This window comes from Ips typographus, linkage group LG5 (genome assembly GCF_016097725.1).
Source record: "Ips typographus isolate SLU linkage group LG5, UJ_Ityp_2.0, whole genome shotgun sequence".
NCBI classification, from domain to species: Eukaryota; Metazoa; Arthropoda; class Insecta; order Coleoptera; family Curculionidae; genus Ips; species Ips typographus.
This window is the reverse complement of record NC_138426.1, coordinates 12,699,985-12,722,001: the sequence shown is the minus strand read 5'-3', so window position 1 is coordinate 12,722,001 and position 22,017 is coordinate 12,699,985. Positions and strand designations below refer to the sequence as shown.

Below are 22,017 nucleotides of genomic sequence, written 5' to 3'. Positions count from 1 at the left end.
TTGTCACTTACAATCTCTTCCAAGTCCACTTCAATTTGACAGTTCTCTATTTACCATTTACAATGGGTACGTTCACCCAGCTTGGAGGTTAAGTAAGCGGTCCTATTTAGTTTGTTATGACTGCTTACTTAGGCTTCTAAGCCGCTGACGTCGGGTGAACGTATACAATGCCATGGTAAATCTGTAAAATTTTAGGTTAGATACATGTAAATACATCAGAATTTAAAGTGTGATTGTCGTTGTAAGCAGTATTCTTTCGGTTGTAATTTCGGATCCAATGCGTCATGATCCAAAACCACGTGATCTTCGTGTAAGTTTGTAATCATGGTGCCATGTGACTGTTTAGATCATAACGCTTTTGGATTCGAAATCATGGATCGAAAGAAAGCGCCTGTAATATCTAGTTAATCTAATACAAATTGTAAAGCTATTGTGGCTGGTTGCCGGGAAGCATCAAAATAAGCCACTCTTGTAATTCTCAACACAAAACAGTTTATTTACTGAACTACAAATATAAAAAATGAAACAAATTCGTATTTACAAAGAGGAAATCACTCCGACGATATTGATTTAAAGTGTGGGTCGAAAACGAGTCGGTCATCTTCGGATCGCGGTCGGGAGAATCTGTCCCCTCACTTTCTTTCTGTCAACTCTTTTGACGTCCGGGGTCTGTCTGCTGTCGTCTGCCAATGCGATCAGCTGATCTGGGGTGGATGGCAATTCGCCACACTATTAAAAGGAATAATAGAAAATGGCGTTAAGACTGTGTTATATTTTTTCTTTTAGGTTAGGTTAGTGTTCTTTTCGTTTGGTTTTTGGTTGTGTACAGCAGTAAATAATGTGTATTTTGGTATTGTAAAAAATGTTGCTTCAGTAAATGTGGATTTTCGTTTTGTAAAACATGATTGTTTTAATTTAGCGATTGGTGGAGAATGGTACCAAAAATCTGCCGTTCTACCAGCATCGGATGATAGCAGCGTCCGAATTCACCGAATTTGATGACTCCTCCAAGCTACATTCTTGTACAACGGCCTGGCTATACATTCAGCCCCGATTTCGCTCAATCTGATCACAAACACCCTCGTCAAACATTTCTAGGAAAAGACTATGAGATTTCAGCCAGTATCCATCCATTTCAAAGTGTCGGCCCTACAACACCGGAGCCACTATCGGACAACCCAGATTGGCTTACTATGGCTCATCATTTTACCGCTAGGTTTCCTGTTCTTTTTGGGAATTTTATTTACTTTCCCCACAAGGAAAATCTCAAGCAACTTTATACAGCTGCAGTACATCAGCGGGATGACACCTTGGTTCTACTGGATTTTGCTTTCATCTCTGACTATATAATTTATTTAGTTGCGGTCACGATTTTGTCAACTTTGATATTGTTATGGACACCATTTCGAGGAAGTAAAGAATGGCGTATGTTTCTCCAGAATTCTGTTACGACTTGCTCACTTAAATTGTTGATTTTCAGAAGCTTTCTACGTAATTTTACTACTGTATGGAATAACGGAATACCATTCTCTTACCTATTCAGCAGACGCAAGTCATTTTCTAGCCCTATGCCTATTTGTAATACTTGGCTTGATGTTCGGAATTTTACAGACAGTCATAGTTATTGCTTTAGAAGAGTCGCGGAACGCTTCTCTTCTGGGCATAGAATTCCTAAAACTGGGTTTTTCAATGTGTAGTCCTCAATTTGGCTTAACATATTGGGGAGTAATGTTTTCCAAAAGGTAGTTGAGAACTACAGTATAAAGACAATGGACAAGATGAGGTGGTTCAGCATGTGTCAGATTGAAAATCCTAATCCTTGCTGTTTCGGAGAGACTGAAGCTTGTATTGCTCAAAAAACCTATTGGGCTGATTTAAAATTACAAGTAATTACTAGCCTAGTTGGAGGGGTATGCTATCTAGTACTTAACATCATCTTATGACGACTACAAGTGCACAAAGCATATTATCGCAGCATAAGATATAAGATCAATAAACAACCAACAGTAAACAAAACAGAGGAAACACCTGAACTCCAAACAAATGCGTATGCCTTTCTAACTTAAACAAAATCATATAATGGCGGAGATCTGTTGGTAGATATAAAGAAACTAGACCTAACAAAGGGGAAATGCTTCGGTATTTTGGGTGTAAACGGTTCTGGAAAATCTACAACGTTTCGAATGCTGACCAGACAAGAGGTGTACGACGAAGGATCAATTCAGATCTGCGATCCTAGGAAAAAACAAATAACCATTAATAATGCTGAGGTATTTACAATGATCTTTTTAAATAACTTGCATTAATTCAGTCACTTTAGTACTTAAAAAGTATCGGATATTGTCCTCAAATGATGCCTTGGAATGATTCTTTAACAGGCAGGCAGATTCTCAACACAGTCGCCCTGCTTAGAGGTTTGGGGAAAAACACTGTTAACGAAGTTTTAGATTTGTTTGGTAAGTAAAAACTTTCTTTTATAATAAATGTCAACTATTTAGGGATATAATAAGTAAAGACTGCCCTAGACCCAAATGTTTTGTTTTTTCACCAAAGCAATTCAAACTTTCCTTCTTTTAAGAAGGGTTTTTTGCTTTATACAGAAAGGAATTGAGTAGTCATTTAGTTTTAATTTTTAACACATACGTCTCTATGAAGTAACTCACATATTTATAGGTACATGTTTTTTTCCCTCACTGGCAAATATACGCACTTCTAATCATGAAAGATGTACAAAGACACACGTTTTCAGAATGTACAAGCCTTCTTTTTCTTTGAATTAAATATTTGACACATTTACATTTTACATGTCACATTCAAAACATTTACACATTTCCGTTAGATGTCTGTTTTATGTCCATTTCCCCAACAATGGCTAAGTTGAATTTAAGGGACAGCATAGATATGTTTAGTTTTGACTGTGTTATTTTGCACTTGATCTGTCACATTCAAACCTCAACTTAGCCTAAGTTGTACTTAAACACACCTTGGAAGGGTCGGGAGAACCAGCATTAGACATTAACCAGGCACGTAAATGGTGCTGATTCATATTAACGTGTCTGATAATGTTCAAAGAGTCTAATTTAAAAACAATTTTTTTTCATCCTTCATATCATAAGGATACTAACAAAGCCAACATAGTCACACTAAGAAGAAGGCTTTTCAATGTCGGTACATAATAGATTAATAAATAAATTGGTGGTTTTTCCATTTGAGCCGAATCAAAATGCCCTTATACTTACAGTGTGTCCGAATTGTTATAAAGGAATGCCACTGTGAGGATCTTGAAACTGTTAGAGATACAGATTTGGTGAAATTGAAGAAAAATAGCCTTAATGAAATGACATTTAGAATGTCGTTTCTTTTTTTAGTTTTGAGATATTTTGAAGAAAGTGATTTTTACACTTATGAACGCGTTTGTACAACTGGGTCTTATACACTCGTTGGTAAAATAATGTATTAATTTTTTACAGGATTAACAAAAATTGCTAATATGCCTTGCGGTCATTACAGTGGAGGTAATAAACGTAAACTCAGTTTTGCCATTGCCATAATCGGACTGCCTGACTTTATCCTGCTGGACGAACCAACCAACGGTATCGACCCATTGGCGAAGAGGAAGTTATGGGCGCTGATCAGGAGCATTAAAAACGACAATACACGTTTCGTTCATTTTGACGTCGCATAGTATGGAGGAATGTGAAGCCCTTTGCAACAAGTACCTTAAAAAACAACAAAAGTTGACAAAAACGCTATTGTATTTAATCGTAGATTAGTAATCATGAACGGTGGGCGAGTGACGAACAATGACACTATTTTGAAATTGAAAGAAACTCTCAATAATCGTTTCCACGTCACTCTACGACTTAAAGAAGAAACGAGTGTTGTTGAAGCTAACATGTTAAGTTGCGGCAGACCATCCACAACATAAAAGATGTAGGAGTTATTACAGACGAACACACAGTAAGTTATTATTAAACTTAATACTTTACTAACAGTAAATTGTTTAGACTCGTCTTACCTTCCAAGTGAAGAAGTCAGCTCTGTCTTTAGCAGATTGTACGGTGTATGTGAGAAACTTAAAAGCATATACCAATTGCTATTAGTGATTTGCTATCAACGATGGCCCATTGGAAGACGCATTTTTAAATGCATTTCTTTTTGTATATCCCCCTTAGGCACTTCCACCGTTTAATTATGGTGAGCATGAACAAGCACTTAAAAACAATAACATTTTCAGATTAAGGTCTCGAATATTAAAAAAATACTGAAATTAACGTTAAGACCTGAAGATAACTGTGATTTAGAATTTATATGCTGTTTTAGTGAGGAAGGGTTCTCTAAATATACAATAAATTTTTTAGAGAGTGCTCAAACGAATAAGTGATGATAAATCAATACAGACTAAAAAAATATTTATTTTAAAGGTTTATAGCGCTATTAAAAATTTTGTATAGGTATAGGACCCCTTTGTATTTTACAGTTTTAAATTATTTAATTGTTTTTATTAAGTGCAAATGACATAAACATGTACAGGTAATATCATCCACCAAATGTATTTGAATTTATGTTATTAGGCCGGGTTTACCCAAGTTCTTAGTCCTAGTCGTAATCATAGATTATAAACCAAAAATTAAGTTTATAATTACGACTATGGACTGAGAAAGTTGGGTAATTCCTGCTTTACGAATCACAGTTTAAGATCGGTTTGTTCAGAGAAATTCAGTATTTTTTTTAGGACCGTTACCTTGATTCAGTATAGAGGATGTTTCAAATTTAAATTATTTTACAAACGCAAATTGTTATTTATAAGTTATTTATACAGGGTATTATCGTTTTCCCGTTTTTATCTTGCTACAATGGCGTTTCAAGTAACATTGCATCGCCATTTAAAACTAAAAATCAGGCAACCTGTTGCTAACCTAACATTTCTTGTTTATGTTTTTATCTGTAGTTGCGGTACAGTTATACTATGGGTTTGGGCCATTTTTTTTTTTTTTTTTTTATGGCTTTCACCACTAGGGTATTCAGCCAGGCCAAGTTAGGTTAGGCCTGGCTGAATAGTAATATGAATTTGGGCTATTTGTATATGCTGTAGATCAGTACACAACAATACATTATTCATCCATACAAATGACCCAAATCAGTTTCTGAACGGTTCAGAACCATCATTAACCCGAACAAAGCTCAAAATTACGGAGCCAGTGCTAAATTCGTAATAAAATTAACTAACGTAATCAAACATCCAAACGGAGAAATGATCGCCAGCCGCCAGGTGGTCCGAAACTTTTTCCAAAATTGACCAGTAGAGGGCGTATCTCTTATCTTGAAACGTCAATAGTGCAATTCAGATTTATCATATTATTGTTTTTTTGGGGTTTGAAAACACACACCCTGTATAAATGCTTGTTCATTTTGTGTCATAATAAGGTGGTTTTAGTACCTATACATGTTACTGTATTTGACAAATTTTCATGTCAATATGCACAATTATTTATTTATTTTTATTGGTATTTTAAAATCCAAGACATATAGATTTAAAACATTTATTTTTATATTATATTATATTGTTATGTGTTGCTTTTTCATAAAATTTAAATCAGTCCTAAATTCCTCATTCACTTTTAGAGAGAGCTTTTTTGTTACTTTTTGGTACAGCGTTTAATTTTCGAGTAAAAAATTAAAAACTGTGGATGTATCATGTAAATGTTCATTATTAGGACAAACTTTTATTTAAGAGAAAACGGTACGGCACTGGTTGCGTTATATTATTATTTTTGTACAATTTTTTGTGTAAGGTATGTATGTATAATGTATAGGTATTTATTAGCGATTTGGACCTGAATGAAAATCTTAAAACTATTTTATTTTACAAACACTGAAAAGTTAATTAATTAATTTTGTTTTAGAAAAGTGGTTGTTAGTTCAGTTCACTATTTTTAATTGTTCTACACTGGGACTTTGCCGTTGGGTCAATTGCAAACCCGGATTAATGGTTGATGCACTGATTACTGGATTACTGGCCCACTGGCATTACTTACTGCTGGTCTGTTGGGCACTCTGGACCCTGGGCAGTGCAGTGCTCGACAGTGATGTGTTATTGTGTTGCTGGTGATCAGATGATTATTGAAATATTGATTTTTGATGACAAGTTAAACATCTTTAAAAACAGATGTCGCGTCAGTCGGACTCTCTTAATTTGATGTTGATCACGTGTTTCTCTTATTCGAAAATAAGTAATGTTGCCATGTGGTCCCCTGTCAAGAAGAAATCTCAGTGTTAGAGTCAATTGTCAAAAGTCTTTTCGTAAATAGTAATCGTTTTGACACCATAAATAGATCTTTCTACAGGATCCTTCGGAATCAACATTTTCAAAAATCTCTTGAGTCTCGATCATCATAAAGGGTATCCTCGCGGTTGACCAATATGCCTTTGTGGTGGTATTTACCAAAATAAATTGGTCAACCGCAAACCGCAAGGATAGCTCCTTTAGTTCAATAATTCTACTCTACTCTATACTCTTGTCAGTCTTGTCATTTTGTCAAAATGTCAAGTGCTAAAATAAACCCCAGCCGCCTAGCCCACAACCCACAAGCCCAACAGTAGTGTTTGCAAGTATGTAGTGTTGAAATTGTAGACCATAATAACCTAAACTGGTAAAAATTCTTATTATTCCACAATTATTATTCTATATTTACTATTCGGACATGCGGACAAAAAGCAAACCCTTTAAAAACTACAGTTAAAAAAACAATATGGCAAATTGATAATTGATGTTCTAATTTTGTAAACAAGATTTGTCATGAGACATAAATTTCTATCTTTCTTGTCTGCTTGGTCTGAGAATTGTAATTTGTAATGCCTTTCTCACAATGGAGGTAAACATAAAAGTTTCAGTTCGTTTTGTTCAAGATTATGTATACCTAAGTTATGATTAATTTGAATCTGTCAGAAATAGCAGCATTTAATAGTGAACAAATAGGTATATTTCCTTAAAGTTATCTTTTTCAGCTATGTTATATTTACCTATTCAGTAATATGTTTATGTTCATTGTGAAAGGGGTATAAACTATGAGCCTTACCACACATAGAGCACAGTCCAGCCTAGTACAACATATAGAACATAGAGCTCAACCTAGAATTTTTCATAACCAAATTTTGCAGTAAGCAAAACCATGCGAAACATAGCCTGACAGTTTTTTTTCCTGGGTCAGTCTGCGATTTTTTTTGAGAAATATCAGTTTTATTTTAAAAAGCAAAGCAAACTCTACAAGTACAGAAATTTCAAAACAATCTACTGATAAGAGAGTGAAAATCAATGCTGTAGGTGGACAAATATGAAAAAAAATCCAGTAAATGAGTCCATTTGCTTTGGTTAAGTGATAGTTGGTCATAGGAACACATTTTTGGTATTTGGTTTAGAAGTATCTAAAAAATAGCACAATATTTTTTTGTTGAAATTTGAAGAGAGATAAAAGTTACACTTAATTATTGCTCTTACATAAAATCACTAAGATTTCAGAAAACTGGACCAGGCAGCTCTGTCCAAAACTCAACAAACCAACTCTATTTGCTAAATCCCCATTGTTAATAATCCGTCCAATAAACTCAATGACCACCAAAAGGTGACCTAACTTAAAATGAAAAAAAAAATTGATTAAAAACAATTCCAAGGAGTTTGCTTGCTTGCTAGACTTTGATTGACAATGTTATTTACCATCTCTGGGCTACTTTAACATTGAAAACCAAATTGCTAGATTTAAATCACTGCAGGCCTTCTGCAAGTTACTTAACATCATAGGCATATTATGTGTTGTTCATCAGAAGGCTAGGCTGACTGAGACTCAATGTGGAACCACAAAGATTACAATTTTGCATGTAAATTTGTAGCAAATATGTGGATCGACCAGTTGAAAGTAATTATTTGGAAAAACGTTATAATTCGGAAAAGACACTGGTTTTTGTCAATATGCGAGGCATCAATTCCTGTACTGTTATTTTTCTTAATTGCTTATGGGCGAAGCAAAATCACAAGCCTAAGCAAACAGCATATAGTAGATGTGTCCTACAATGAAGCTGCACCAATCAGTTTTGAAGATATGGGATTCAATTTTCAAGAGACATATTTCTATTATACCCCAACTGATCCATATTTTGGGGATATCCTGCAACGGGTTAAAGAGAAGTGTCAAATTCCCACTGACAGTAGGTGTTAAGCTAGACAGGGTTGTCAAATATTGTAAGGTCAAAAACCAATATAGCACAGATAGATCCCTAAAGTTATCTTGGGTATTTAGGATTGTGGATAACATTTCAAAATGTGTAATAGTTATTTATATCACTAGTGTGGTATATCACACGAGTCTTTTAATTTGCCATACCAGATGAGTAATGTACAATACAATGCGTGCGGTAAGTAGTTATTTATGCGACAAGTGACTTCAACCATTATTTATTCCCAAAAAATACAATTAAGACCACGAGCATAGCGAGACGTGTACTGCCGGCGTAGAAAGACTACATACTACATACTTACTAAGTACTTGTAAATAAATAATGTGGTCTTTTGGCGAAGGAAATGAGGTTGTGGTTGTTGATGTTGTGATTGTCACAATGAATCTTTCGATATTTTGCAATTTGAACTAAAAACGCTTGAAATTGTCCAGATGTCAATCAGGACAATCTTCTGAGCTGAGCACAATAATCTCTTTCTACTCCTAGTAACATAATATACTATTACCGCACTAGTGTGATAAAGCACCCTAAGAGTGCATTAAAACTATTATTATCGCACTCATTCTGTAAAGTCTCTTATTAAATAATGTGTGTGTTATCATAGGTAAAGTACCCACCACACCACAACTCAGTCTAGGACTTGTCAAAGCAATATTGGTGACTATAAAAATGCTCATACCACACTAGTAATGCAAATAACTATTGTTATCTTTATTTCATATGACTATAATTAATACAGACATTTTTACTAGTATTTGGCAACCTTAAGACAAAAAAATCTACTTTTTACAGTTGACAGCAGGTAAAATAACCCTTTGCAGATGTGCTTGGTTTTAAAAATGAAGGAGATCTGTTTGAAAAATATGCAAAAAGTGGCAATGGAACCACTGTAGCTATAATATTTAATTCGAAGCCCGCTTCCCCTCACTTTGACTATACAATTCGAATTTACGATCAGTTTTTTTCTTGGAAAACTGATCAACTGTATAGAAACAGTTTTGTTTTTCAACCTGGACAAGGTAAGTAACAATTTTTAATTTTTATTATTTTACCTTAACTTTTATTCAGTTGTTCACTGGTTATGAGAGTTAAACAAAAAATTTGAGTTACAGAATATACCTTAATGATTTTACAAAAAAAAAACATTTTATTTATTATAGGACTTTTCTAGAAAACTCTGCAATTAGTTTATTATATATTTTATGTATTTGTTTTATACCTATATATTAAACTCATGTGTAGTTTTCAACCTATCTGAGTAGATTAACTCATTTCAAAATTGGTTAACTTTTCAATAGTCTTTTCACAAAATTTGGTGAGAATGCTGGATCCGCTTTTCACCAACTTTCTAATGAAAGGCATAACAATAAATATGTACAAAATGTATTACAATAATGTCCACCTTGTGTGTTGTTCAAGACAACGCCCACGTCCGCGTTAGAGTGCCTCCTTAACTTGAAACTTAACTTAACCCTTCGATTTGGATAAAACTAAATGCAAATTACCGGAAACCCTACTTCCTTTGAAACCAACCAAAAACCGTTACAGTATTGTTTATAGGCAATTTACCCTGGTTCTGCTGGTGTAATTACTAAAGTTACCACCTATAAACTACAAGGCCACTTATAGAATTGAAACAATAATCAATGATGTTTTTCAGGATCTGACTACACATGGAAAGGATTTTTAGTACTACAAAACAGCACTGGACATATCTTTCATAGAAAGAGAAAAAGAAAATCAGGGTAGTAAAGCCGTTCAAATAAATTTGGAATCGTTGGAATTCCCTTATCCTCCCTACAAGTCTGATTCGGGGTTGTCCTCAGTGTTTATTATGTGGCTACCCTTAATTACGCTGTTCAGTTTTATTTTCGTATGTCCAGTTGTACTAAAAAGAGTCGTTGAAGAGAAATATACTGGGATTAAGGTGAGAATAATTTGGAAAGATTGAAAGTTTCGCACTGTTTCTATGCATGTTATTACACACATGTAACCATTATCACATATTTTTAATCATTCGGTTTACTGGTTTTTACTGTTATTAAACTGTGTACTGTTTATCATCGTTCTATAAATAGTACGTAGTACAAATTAAGGCATGATACAAAGAATCATTGAAAGTATAATATGTTGATTGTGACTAAAAACTGATTGATAATCGTCAAATTTAAAGAAAATGTACAAATAAAGACATTTAAAAATAAACCACATAATACATAAAGAATGAATAAAAAGAAAATTTCCAGTCCTTTTATTTTACAGTCCTTTTGAAATAAGTTTTCTTACGTTTTTATTTACTTAACACAGAGCCCTACTAATTTTTGTTGTGTCTTTAAGGAGCTAATGAGAATGGTGGGCATGAAGTCATGGATGTTATGGTTCGGCTGGTTCATGCATAGCGTAATACCAATGTTCGTTTCCGTTCTTCTGATCGTTTTGATCATGAAAGTGGATCTGTTCCAAGCCAGCTATCCGGCCATTGAATACACGAGCCCAGCAATTTTGACTCTATTTCTGATGCTTTATTGTATAGCCATCACAATTAATTGTTTTTTCTTGAGTACCCTGTTTTATAAACGTAAGTATTTTTTGCCACCATTTTTCACATCACAAGTATGTTAATTTAAAGCTTTAATTCATCAATGTGTTAATTTAATTATAATTAAATTTCTTGTAAATTTAATGTTTTTTCTTTTTAGCAACATTGGCCACTTTGGTTGGAATTTTATTTTGGATATTGTCATATTTTGTACCCAAATATTTGCTGCTACACGACGATGCAAACGTGTCTTTTTCTACCAGTATGTCACTCATGCTACTCCCCAACATGGCAATTCATTTCGGATACTCGGCTATATCAAACTATGAAGTTAGAGGTAATTTACTTAACACAAAAATAGTTTCAGATTAATTTTTATGCGTTTTTTATGTGAGTGCTAGTTTATGGTTTGTATTGCAAATTCATTTACGTCACTATTTACGAAAATTATTTGTTCCTAGTTATCACGCTTAAATATAATCAAGTCAAAACTTATGTACTTATGATCATTATCTTATATGTACAGGGTTGGTCCGTATTAATCGTAAATCCATCAATAATTCACCGATCGATAGTCAAAATCTAAATTGACATGCATTCCTGAAAAATGCAACCCTCTGTCTGTATAGTATAGCAATATTCAAATTTACAAAAATACGATTTTTAAACAATGAAACACTATTTTTAAGAAATCGGAGTGCAATGGTCAAATTGGTATATACCGGGCGGTAATGGTTCCAACGAAGTTACCATGTTCAACGTATGTTTGATGCTGATTATTGACTGTTTTGTTTACCTGATTTTGGCCTTATACGTGGACCAAATCAATCCCGGAAAATATGGCGTCCCTCAATCATTTTTGTTCCCTATTAAATGGATATACTCTGTGAGTTTTAGCTTTGACACTCTTCTACTTATTAAATAATAATTGTAATTGACAGACTATAAGAAGACGCAGTAACAATATCGACGTCGAAAACGATTCGGAAGGATCTCATTTAAAGAAAGAAGTAGAAAAAGGTAGACTGCCTAGAGGTATTGAACTGGTGGGCCTAACAAAAACTTACGGTAAAAACACCGTGGTTAATCACCTTAGTTTGGATGTTTACCAGGATCAAATTACGGTTTTGCTTGGACATAACGGTGCTGGAAAATCCACTACAATGGGCATGATCACAGGTATTGTAACCCCCTGTTTTCCATAATTCATCTGCACGCTTACATTTCTAGGAATGATCAAGAAAACTAGCGGCCGCATCATAATCAACGGCAAGGAAATCGACTCACGATCGGACATTACCCAATCCATAGGACTATGTCCGCAATACAATCTGTTTTTTTCTGATTTGACCGTGTTGGAACACTTGATGTTTTTTGCTATGGTTCGCATTCTTTCTTACCTTTTTTCGACTAAATTGTAATCGAGTGTCAATCCATATAGCTTAGAGGTTTAGATTACAAAGAGGCGGAAAAAAAGTCGACCGAGCTTCTGGAAACTCTCAATATCGACGAGAAGAGGAACGAGAAGGCGAAAACTTTATCGGGAGGTATGAAACGGAAATTGTGTCTTGGTATGGCAGTTATTGGAGATCCAAGGGTATGATTCATTGTAATTTGTCGTTATGATTGTTTTCATTTGTTGTGTTATTGATTATTGAGGTTTGTATGGATATGAGGGGGCGAAATGAAGGTTAGACTAAAATTCTGTACAAAAATCGCTTAAGCTATACAGGTTTTACCTCTATAATTACATTTTTTTTTGTCTTTTTAAACTTTCTTGCTAAACCTAATTCTTTTAACGTTTTTTGCAATTTTGAATAACATACACATTAGACACAGAAATTTAAGACAACACAGTAAGCACTAATGACATTTTATTGAACAATATAACAAGACAAGAATACAATAACACCACTAAACAAGCTACTTACATTTATCTGAAAATAACATACAATACGATACAGGGTGATCCACGCTGATGGTATATTAGAAGTATCTAGAGAACGACTCAATATTTGGGTACTCTCTAGTTGGTTGGTTGGTTTTGTTGTTGTATATTTTCCTGCCAGAAGTTCGTTTTTTTAAATGCAACCACCAATATATTATGGTTTGTAATAAAAGAACATTAAATTTAGAACAATTCTATGTATATTCTTCCTGTACCTAACTTCAAGCGTTTCTGACTTATCAACAGTTTTTCTTTAGAGTGCGTATAAAATCGTACTCCATACTAATCTGAATACGGACACCTCCATCTAAGAGTCCATAACATTTTGGAAAGAGCGTTTGGACCTAACCTAGGCTACACTCCAAATTGCAGTGAAAAATATTGAGTTGTTCTCTAGATACTTCTAATATACCATTACCGTAAATCACCCTGTATACTGGATGAGTAAGAGTTAAGTGGTCAAACGTAAACTACGAATACAACCAAATAGTTATTTATTTTTTATGCATTGATTCAAATTTGCTCTAGAAATTTCTTTTTGAAGTCGCTGTTCATTCAGCAAACTCTGGGTAAAAGGTAAGGATTGATTAAATCGATGTGTGATTCACTTTCATCTGCTTTCTGCGAAGTTACCAAGCATTGTTTAACATCAAATAATTTGTATGCATTCGTATTTTCATAATAAACAAAAAAGTGACGGACAATTTCGACAACTGAACACCAAATTGCCCTCATATCTGTACAAAATTATATCAATATAATTTGGTGTAGTTTGTGGTTATTTAATTTTTGTCTTTCTTTAGAATCTGACACACAATTCAGCTTTCAGCTTTAAGTGATTGTCCTGGCAAGTTTTATTTAAACAAACATGGTCTCCTGGTCTTACTTGGAACGCAAGTTTCGAATTCATGAATTGTGTGTCAAAACACTAAAATTGACAATTACATCTTATGCGGGAGTTTCAATTCATCGATTGCTATGTTAATTTGGCAATATGTAGAGAATTCTTATTTTATACAGGGTGGTCCAGTTTTAAATGTCAATAATTCACCATTCTATAGCCCATCAAAAAATAAGTTAACATACATATTATGTCATTTTCCTGAAAAATGCTTCCCAAGGAAAATACAGTCCATAAATGTTCAGTATAAAAAATCAGTTTCTTGTCGTAACTGTCAGACCGCTGGAGCAATTTTAATCAAATTTAAAACAAATACATATGAAATTAATACTTCCATTAATCGAAACTGTCCAGTGGTGTAAATACAAGAAGATGGTTTTCATTTTTCTGCCTTATATTCTATGTCACTGGATATTTTTCAAAATTTGCCGTTTTTTTTTACTTTTTCAATTTGACAAAATAAGTATCTCTTACAAAACTCTGATTTAAAGTTTTGTTTACGACAAAATTGAGTAATTACGTTTAAAGACCCATAACCAACCCAACCCAACATAAAAATTGTCTTGAAAACGGTGAAAATTGACTTAAGAAGTCTAAAAAAATGTCTTTGTAGCCAGTTTTCACAGTTTCCAGACAAACTGAAAGACTTTAGTTTTGAAAATTGACTTAGAAACCAGTAAATTTACTTTGAAACTGTGAAAATTTACTTGAGAGGCTTAGAAACTATCTTTGTAGTCAGATAAGTTGAAAAACTTGTGAAAACTGACTTGTAGCCATGAAAAACTACTTTATCTAGAATGGTTTACAACAAATCACACGTTTGAACCTTGAAAATTGACTTGGACACCAAAAAGTGACTCTAAACTAATGAAAAGTGACATCAAAAGCTTAAATTTTGCATTTGAAGTAAGTTTTCATAATTTAAAAATACATTTCAATGTTTTAGTCTTAAATACAGGATACTGATATTAGATTCATGAAAATTGACTTGAAGACTAACTTTTCATGTTTTTTTTACTTTGCTTTTCATTTTCTTAGAACTCTGGGCCATTTTTAGGGCTTTGAAACTGCTTTCAGCTTGAAAAATCGAGTTTTATCGTTATCTTCACCAAGCTTTTGACATAGCAGACTTAAAAAACTATTTTTACATTTTTCGTAGGCTTAAATATGCCATTTCATGCTTTGTCAGTATTAAATTGACTTCTAGACGCTTCACTGTGCTTTAAGACTGAAAAATTGAATTTGAAACTATTTTTTATAGTAAAAGTTAAGTTTCAGACTCTTCATTGATGAAAGTAAACAATTTTGGCATTAAATGCTACGATATTAGTCTAAAACTTTAATTAAACAGCAAAAAAAAGATTTTCAAAACTGAATTTTGGAGGTCTGTGTTTTCCTTAGGAAGCGTTCTTCAGAAAAATGACATAATGCGTGTCAACTTGTTGACTTGTTAAAACTGGACCACCCTGTATAGCATTTTCACAACCTTAAAGTTGAGTAGGTGCAAATAAGCTGTCCTTAAGCAATTTTCCATGAATATTCCAATTCAGAGAATAGACAAAAGTCTCCTTACCTGTTTATACAAGTCCTCACTTATTAATATATTACATTCTGTTATCCAGATTTTAATCTTGGACGAACCGTCTTCTGGCATGGATCCTCAATCCAGGCGGCATATGTGGGATCTCCTCCTCAAGTGGCGTAACGAAAAAACAATCCTAATTACCACTCATTTTATGGAGGAGGCGGACGCTCTAGGCGATTGGATTGCTATCATGAACGAAGGCAAACTGTTGTGTTACGGCACTCCGATGTATCTGAAAAAAGTCTATGGTAAACTTTTGAATAATATACCCACGTATTATTTGTTTTTGTTAAAACATTCATAACGTGACAATGTCTGGGGAGTTTCTCTTGAAATGGTTGTGTTCTAGGTACCGGATCAAATTTGATCCTTCTAATAAAAGACCAAAACGTGGAACTCGTAGCCGCAGATATAGAGCGTGAAATTAGCCTAAACATCCCGAATGTAAAGTGTAAGAGTATCAATGGAAACGAGGTTCAATTTTTGATTCCATCCGGGAACTACGTGAAAATGTTTGAGCACCTAGAGTCCAACAAGGAGAAGTTTCATATCGAGAATATTTCCTTCAATAATACCACTCTTGAGGATGTTTTTTTGAGGTAATCATAGTTGTTATGTGGTCAATGGTTGGCAATAATGGTTGATTGTTGCAGTTCGAAAATTGATGCGGATAAGCTGGGGGAAGAAGAAAGTGATGGAATTCCTTTGGCAGAATCTTCAGGTAACTTGTTTGTTTGTCTACTAAGAAAAGCTGCTGAAAGTCAAGAAGAGTTTGACACATTTTCTCATTGGATTGTCGAACGTATTCTTAAATGTGTAAATATAATCCACAAGAGTTGTAAAAGTAATCAATGGTTTATTGTTTTCAAAATCAATAAGCAAATTTGGGTAAGTAACTATACCTATATGGACCAAAAGTGTAATTAAAAATGTTATAACAAAAACAAAATACTTTTCATGATAGTATTTCAATTAATTTTAATTATTACATATTACCAGGGAGAAAATAATGTTTGATTGATTTTGAAAACACTTTGAAGAAAAGTTATTATTGGGTGTGGTACATAAACCTAAATATCTAATCCATTTTATTTTCTTTAGCTATCTTTGATGGCAAACCAGGTAATTTTAAAACTTTCGTTATATGTCTCACAGTCACTTTTCAAAACACTGCTTATACAAACTATTTCACATACAACTAACATTATAGGAAATTTTTTATGTGAGGTAATTGTCCACACAACACTTGTAAAGGTTGTTCTGGTTCCTCTTTCCTGAAAAATTGCCAGACGGAGATAATAGGACATTTTCTTTGTGAAATGTACTTTTATTACTACATACATGACAAGATATAATGTTGAAATCAAAATGGCTGACACCTTGTACAGTATAATGTGTGTGCCTAATTGTTAGGTGATTTTTTGTTTCTGCTTAAAATGGGTTTTTTACCTTCAAAAGAGATTTATGAAGAGCGATTATTTAAACGTCAAAACACATTCACAAGACACATATTGAGTGGTTAAGCAAGAGGCCATTGAAACTCTCGAACAGAACTGAACAAATTGAGTGGTTTGATTCAAACATCTTATCTAAGGAACTGATAAAATTAAATGTGATAATATTCCCATTTCATCTGTCACATGTCACATCCAACAGTCAACTTTAACTGAGCACCTGTTTATGTCCATAGATGTAGCTATATGTATCAAACTAACATTATTGGTCAGAGGTTCAAGTTTGAGTTTTAACATAAATCATTATTTTATAATAACTACTGTAGGACCAGAAAAAACTTGAAGAACCGCCAGTAGACTTGACTACACACCCAAATGTCAATAGTGTCAATTTGATGGTGTTTATGAGATTGTTTTGATTTGGTGTTTCTTGTGACTATTTGGGAATTTTGTGGTTTATAGCTATTTTTGGTATTATTAAAATGGATGATCAGGTGAAACAAAACCTTGTTTTGGAAGTTTTTATGGCTTGTCAAGAGTTGGAAAATAAATCCGATAGTTCAGACAGTGATCAGGAAATCGTCTTCTTATATGCAAATCAGGAAACTGGGAAAAAACTACACCCAGTAGACTTAATTTATATATTGAACAAGATCAATTACCATGAAACATTTCAAAGCCATTTTTGCGCAAATTGAACTTGTCAGCTGTCACACTCATCACACTGGGTACGTTATTCTTGAACGCACCGGTCTGCACACATACTTTAATATAAAATCGGTATTTGCTTCAGCAGAATAATTAAAACGACGCCTCACTAGCGTAGAACAATTTAAACTTTGAGTGTGTGCATCGATTCATCCTTATCAATCACACTACTATTCTTATAATTCGTTAATACTTAAGTGACGTAAATAAGCAAAAATGTTTCTGTTTTAGATCCGTCCACCAACTACTTCCTCACACTAAAGGCCTTACTGTTCAAACGTTACTGCTTCATTTACAGAAAGTTTATGTCGTATATAATACCAGTAAGTAAATTAGAGAACTACTATCTTCTTATTAATTGTCAACTCACTTATTATCTGAGATGATTGCAAGATTAAATACAATAGATAATATTATATTTCAAATGTGCATTTATTTGATATTAATGATTTTTTAAACTTAAAATTTGTTCATTTTGTCATATTTTATTCTAGTCTTGTATTGCTCTCGGTTTTCTATTACTGTGCATCTTCCTGGGTCAAAACGCCAGTGAATATTCCAGCGGTGGTGGTCCGGCATTAAAAATGGCTCTCAGTAGTTACGGTAAAACTACGGTTTACTTTAGCGCCAAAAGTGACGGCCCCAAACCAACCAGTTTAGCCCAGTCCTACCAACAAACTGTAGAACAACAGAACAGCATCGCTCACTTAGTGAACGACGTAAATGCCGGTAAGACTGCCCACACAAAATTTGTAAGCACTAATTTTGTTTTTTTTGTAGCAATTGTCAAAGAAGGAGTTCAAAACTTGCCGTATTATCGGCATCACATGATAGCCGCAGCTCAGTTTTTGGTTCAGAAAAACGAAAAAATTCTGGATGTTACTGTTATGTACAACAATTGGGCTATTCATTCCCTTCCAATTTCCCTCAATCTCATCACCAACGCTCTTGCCAAAATGACTCTAGGCGCCAATTACTCTATTTCAACTACCAACAATCCTTTGCCAAGTATCAACTCTCAAGTCACTGAAGAGGAGTTATCCGAGTTCCAAATCGGGCTGTTGTGGTTGATTATCATGCCGTTGGGATTCCTATTTTTCTTAGGGAGTTTCATTTTCTTTCCGTACATGGAAATGAGCACTAACTTTACCCAAATCCAGTTTATGTGTGGAGTACCGCAAACTGTCTATTGGTTCATCACTTTCTTATGTGATTTTGTCGTTTACTTAGTGTTTGCTATTGTGATGGCGGTTATTACTTTGTTCTGGACACCGTTTAGGGGAAACAATGAGTTTGGTAAGGGTATTTTTGTTTTAAAAAAGTTTTAACCTCTAAAATTTTAATGATTTTCAGGTGCTTTACTCTTAATTCTCTTAATGTACGGCTTGTCGGGCATTCCCTATGCTTACGTGTTTGCCAGGAAGAAGTCTTTTTCCGCATCCTACGCGCTTTTCATCATTCTAGGCATAATGCTGGGTGTTCTTCTAACATTTGGTGTACTGGCTATGGAAATGTCACAGGATAAAGGGTTTATGGATTGGGCACACGTTTTGAAAGTTATTTTCACCATTTTCTGTCCGCCATTCGGCCTTACTTACTACGGCGTAACGTTTTCCCAACAAGTGATCAAAAACTACAACTTTAGACACATGGGACGCCTCAAACTGTTGAGTATGTGCTCTAGAGAGGGGAGCAACGCTTGCTGCAAAGGCGAAGGGCCCGCGTGCGACACAGAAAGAAGTTACATGAACGTATTAAGTCCTGATATTTGGTACATGTGCCTTGGAACGGCGGTTTACCTACTATTGAACATCTTCCTGGACAGTTACACGAGAAAATTTCTCACCAATAAGGTGATGATGCAATACAAAACCCTTAGAAATGGTAAGGACAAGACGAGTGATCATGACGCTAGCGGCTTTGATGAAGATGACGGCCCTAACACAAACACGTTAAGAGTGAGAAAATTGAAAAAATCCTATTCAGGAAGACAGGTGGTGAACAACGTTAGTTTGAACTTGAAGAAGGGTGAGTGCATGGGAATTTTGGGTGTGAACGGGGCAGGAAAAACCACCACGTTCCGGATGTTAACAAGGGAGGAAGTTAAGGATAATGGTGAAATTAAGATCAACGACGTTAATGTTGATAGTGAAGAGGTAAGCAAAACAAGTAAAATGTTTTGTGTGTTTGTTTTACTTATTTACTTAATCCTTTTCTGTTTGAAGAGAGCATAAACGGAAAATTAGACATTCTTTAAAACTATTATACGTTTACAAAAGGGGGTGAGGAACACTCAGCCTTCTCCACAACAAACTTTATTGAACCTCAATTAAAGAGGGTACGCTTACTAGTTTCGAGTACATAAATACTCATCTTCAGGAGCTTAAGATGTAAAATTTGTGCCGGCTGTCTTTTTTAAAAAAGGGTGAGACAGCGAGACCCAAGGTAATTAAAGATAAAAACATAGAAACATCGCTCGATGTGTCCAATAAAGGGTTAAGTAAAACTTGTGATGGAGAAAAAGGGAAAAAGTTGACAAAATTCTAATACATACTAATACAAATGTTTAAAAAATTAGTTAGTTAGTTAGTTACACATTACAAAAGAATAATGTTTTAAAATAAATACTTTATTGGACACATCGAGCGATGTTTCTATGTTTTTATCTTTAATTTACCTTGGGTCTCGCTGTCTCACCCTTTTTTAAAAAAGACAGCCGGCACAAATTTTGCATCTTAAGCTCCTGAAGATGAGTATTTATGTACTCGAAACTAGTAAGCGTACCCTCTTTAATTGAGGTTCAATAAAGTTTGTTGTGGAGAAGGCTGAGTGTTCCTCACCCCCTTTTGTATTCATTTACCTCCACTCTGAGAACATGGACTACTACTACAAGTTTATTATACGTTTCTCTTAAATGAGCAATGCCTGGTATATACATTATTTACCGGCCTCCTTTTACATTTTTAGTACTTAAAAAAGATGGGTTATTGTCCACAAAACGACGCTCTAAACTACTCTCTAACCGGCCGGGACATTTTAAAGACCGTCTCGATGTTACGTGGAATCAACGACCATACAGTGGTTGAAAATTTCCTGGAGACGTTCGGTAAAATTGTACCTTACCTGTATCATATCACTCAATCTACTTTTGGATGTGCACGTTTAGGTTTGAAAGAATTCGCCGATATTCCTTGCAATCAATACAGCGGGGGCAACAAACGCAAGTTGAGCTTTGCGGTTGCCGTGATCGGATTCCCGGAGTTTATTCTGTTGGACGAGCCGACCAACGGGGTTGATCCCCTGTCCAGGCGCAAATTCTGGACGCTGATCAAGGACATCAAGGAGAAAAAACAGATTTCGTTTATTTTAACTTCGCACAGTATGGCGGAATGCGAGGCGGTTTGCAACGAGTAAGCTTCGATATAATGGTTTGCAGTTTTTACTGAACCTTCTTTGCAGCCTGAAAATTATGAAACAAGGCACTATTAGGAAACAGGGTACGATATCGAAGCTTAAAAATGACGTTTCGGGTTTTAACGTGATGCTCAAATTGAAACAACCCAGTGATGACGTTGACGGTCCCTCATCACCACAGAGATTAAAAACCGTTGATGAACTTAAAGCGGAACTTAAAGAATGGTACAAGGATGGAGAAATTAGGGACGAACACTCGGTAAGATTACTTATTGAATGTTTGAGAATCTTCTTAAAAGTTCCAGAGGATTTTACAAGTGTTTAGAATGATTTTAAATTGCCAGAATCCTCTACGGCCATTTTTAAAGTGCCTAAATGCTACTGAGAACCTTCTTAAGAGTGCCAGAAAGTTTTAAAAGTTCTAAACTATCCAAAAATGGTTTTAAATTGCCAAAGGCCTCTGGGACTATTTTCAAAGTTTTATAGACAACTAAATGCTATTGAAAACTTTTTAAACTTTTTAGAACCTTTCCATAACTGTTTTAAATTGTCAGAGGCCTCTAGAACCACTTTGAAAGTTCTATAAACCTCTAAATGCTATTGTAAACCTTCTGAGGCCCCTAGAACAATTTTGAAAGTGTCAGAGACTTTTAAATGCTACTGAAAACCTTCTGAAAAGTACATATTTGTTTATAATTTTACTCTCAGGGTTTGCTGCACTTTTACATCAAGTCGGAGGAGAAAAAGTGGTCGGATCTGTTCAAGCGTTTCGAAAACCTTAAAGACCGCAACAAGCACTTGATCGAGGACTACAGCATCAGCGAGGCCTCGTTGGAGGACGTTTTCCTGTCTGTAGCCCAACCGGATGAGGCGGTAAACGCCCAGCCCTCACTACCCCCTGTTTGATTGGTGAAACAATTACTTGGGGTAGTGAGGGCGGGATGACGCTTAATGCCTATTCGAATGAGACCATTTACAGTATTTACACTAATTATTTAGTTTTGTTGATTTGCTGTCACATTCTTACAAATTTTCAGTTTATTTTTTTTACGACTAATTGTGAATATTATTTTATACTTAGATAAGAATACATCAAAATTACCTATATGTAGAAAAACAATGGAAAAGTGAGAGAACAACAAATTCAACTCCATGACAGTCTCACAATTATCTATTCTTACCGTTGATCTCTTTCCATACTGTTTTATGATAATAAGAGGTGTTACCTGTACTATA

At 34.6% G+C, this 22,017-nt stretch overlaps 1 protein-coding gene and 1 long non-coding RNA gene across 5 annotated transcripts in view; one reads left to right on the top strand and one right to left on the bottom strand.

Annotated features, from left to right (window-relative positions):
• Positions 1 to 3,440: 3,440 nt before the first annotated feature.
• LOC145729994 (uncharacterized) overlaps positions 3,441 to 22,017 on the bottom strand; it is a 29,431-nt gene continuing 10,854 nt past the window's right edge. For 2 of the 4 annotated variants that reach the window (XR_014178492.1, XR_014178493.1), the window contains exons 2-4: positions 15,194 to 15,437; positions 6,039 to 6,254; positions 3,441 to 3,719 (exon numbers count right to left, since the gene is read on the bottom strand). This is a non-coding gene — a long non-coding RNA (uncharacterized LOC145729994). Of the gene's footprint in view, positions 3,720 to 6,038; positions 6,255 to 15,193; positions 15,438 to 16,654; positions 16,794 to 17,321; positions 17,438 to 22,017 lie in introns of those variants that run through there. The other 2 variants (XR_014178491.1, XR_014178490.1) reach the window with 2 other exon arrangements.
• On the top strand, positions 3,775 to 21,925 carry LOC145729974 (phospholipid-transporting ATPase ABCA3-like). The gene is given in 24 exon segments (XM_081980976.1): positions 3,775 to 3,960; positions 4,008 to 6,653; positions 7,888 to 8,202; positions 9,054 to 9,251; positions 9,893 to 9,930; positions 9,932 to 10,159; positions 10,570 to 10,810; positions 10,932 to 11,108; positions 11,461 to 11,657; positions 11,713 to 11,950; positions 12,002 to 12,153; positions 12,213 to 12,368; positions 15,243 to 15,453; positions 15,555 to 15,804; positions 15,859 to 15,926; positions 16,307 to 16,327; positions 17,599 to 17,690; positions 17,862 to 18,096; positions 18,148 to 18,663; positions 18,721 to 19,523; positions 20,335 to 20,473; positions 20,534 to 20,777; positions 20,827 to 21,040; positions 21,490 to 21,925. Coding segments are annotated over 22 exon segments (4,926 nt in total). The 5' UTR covers positions 3,775 to 3,960; positions 4,008 to 6,653; positions 7,888 to 7,892; the 3' UTR covers positions 21,688 to 21,925.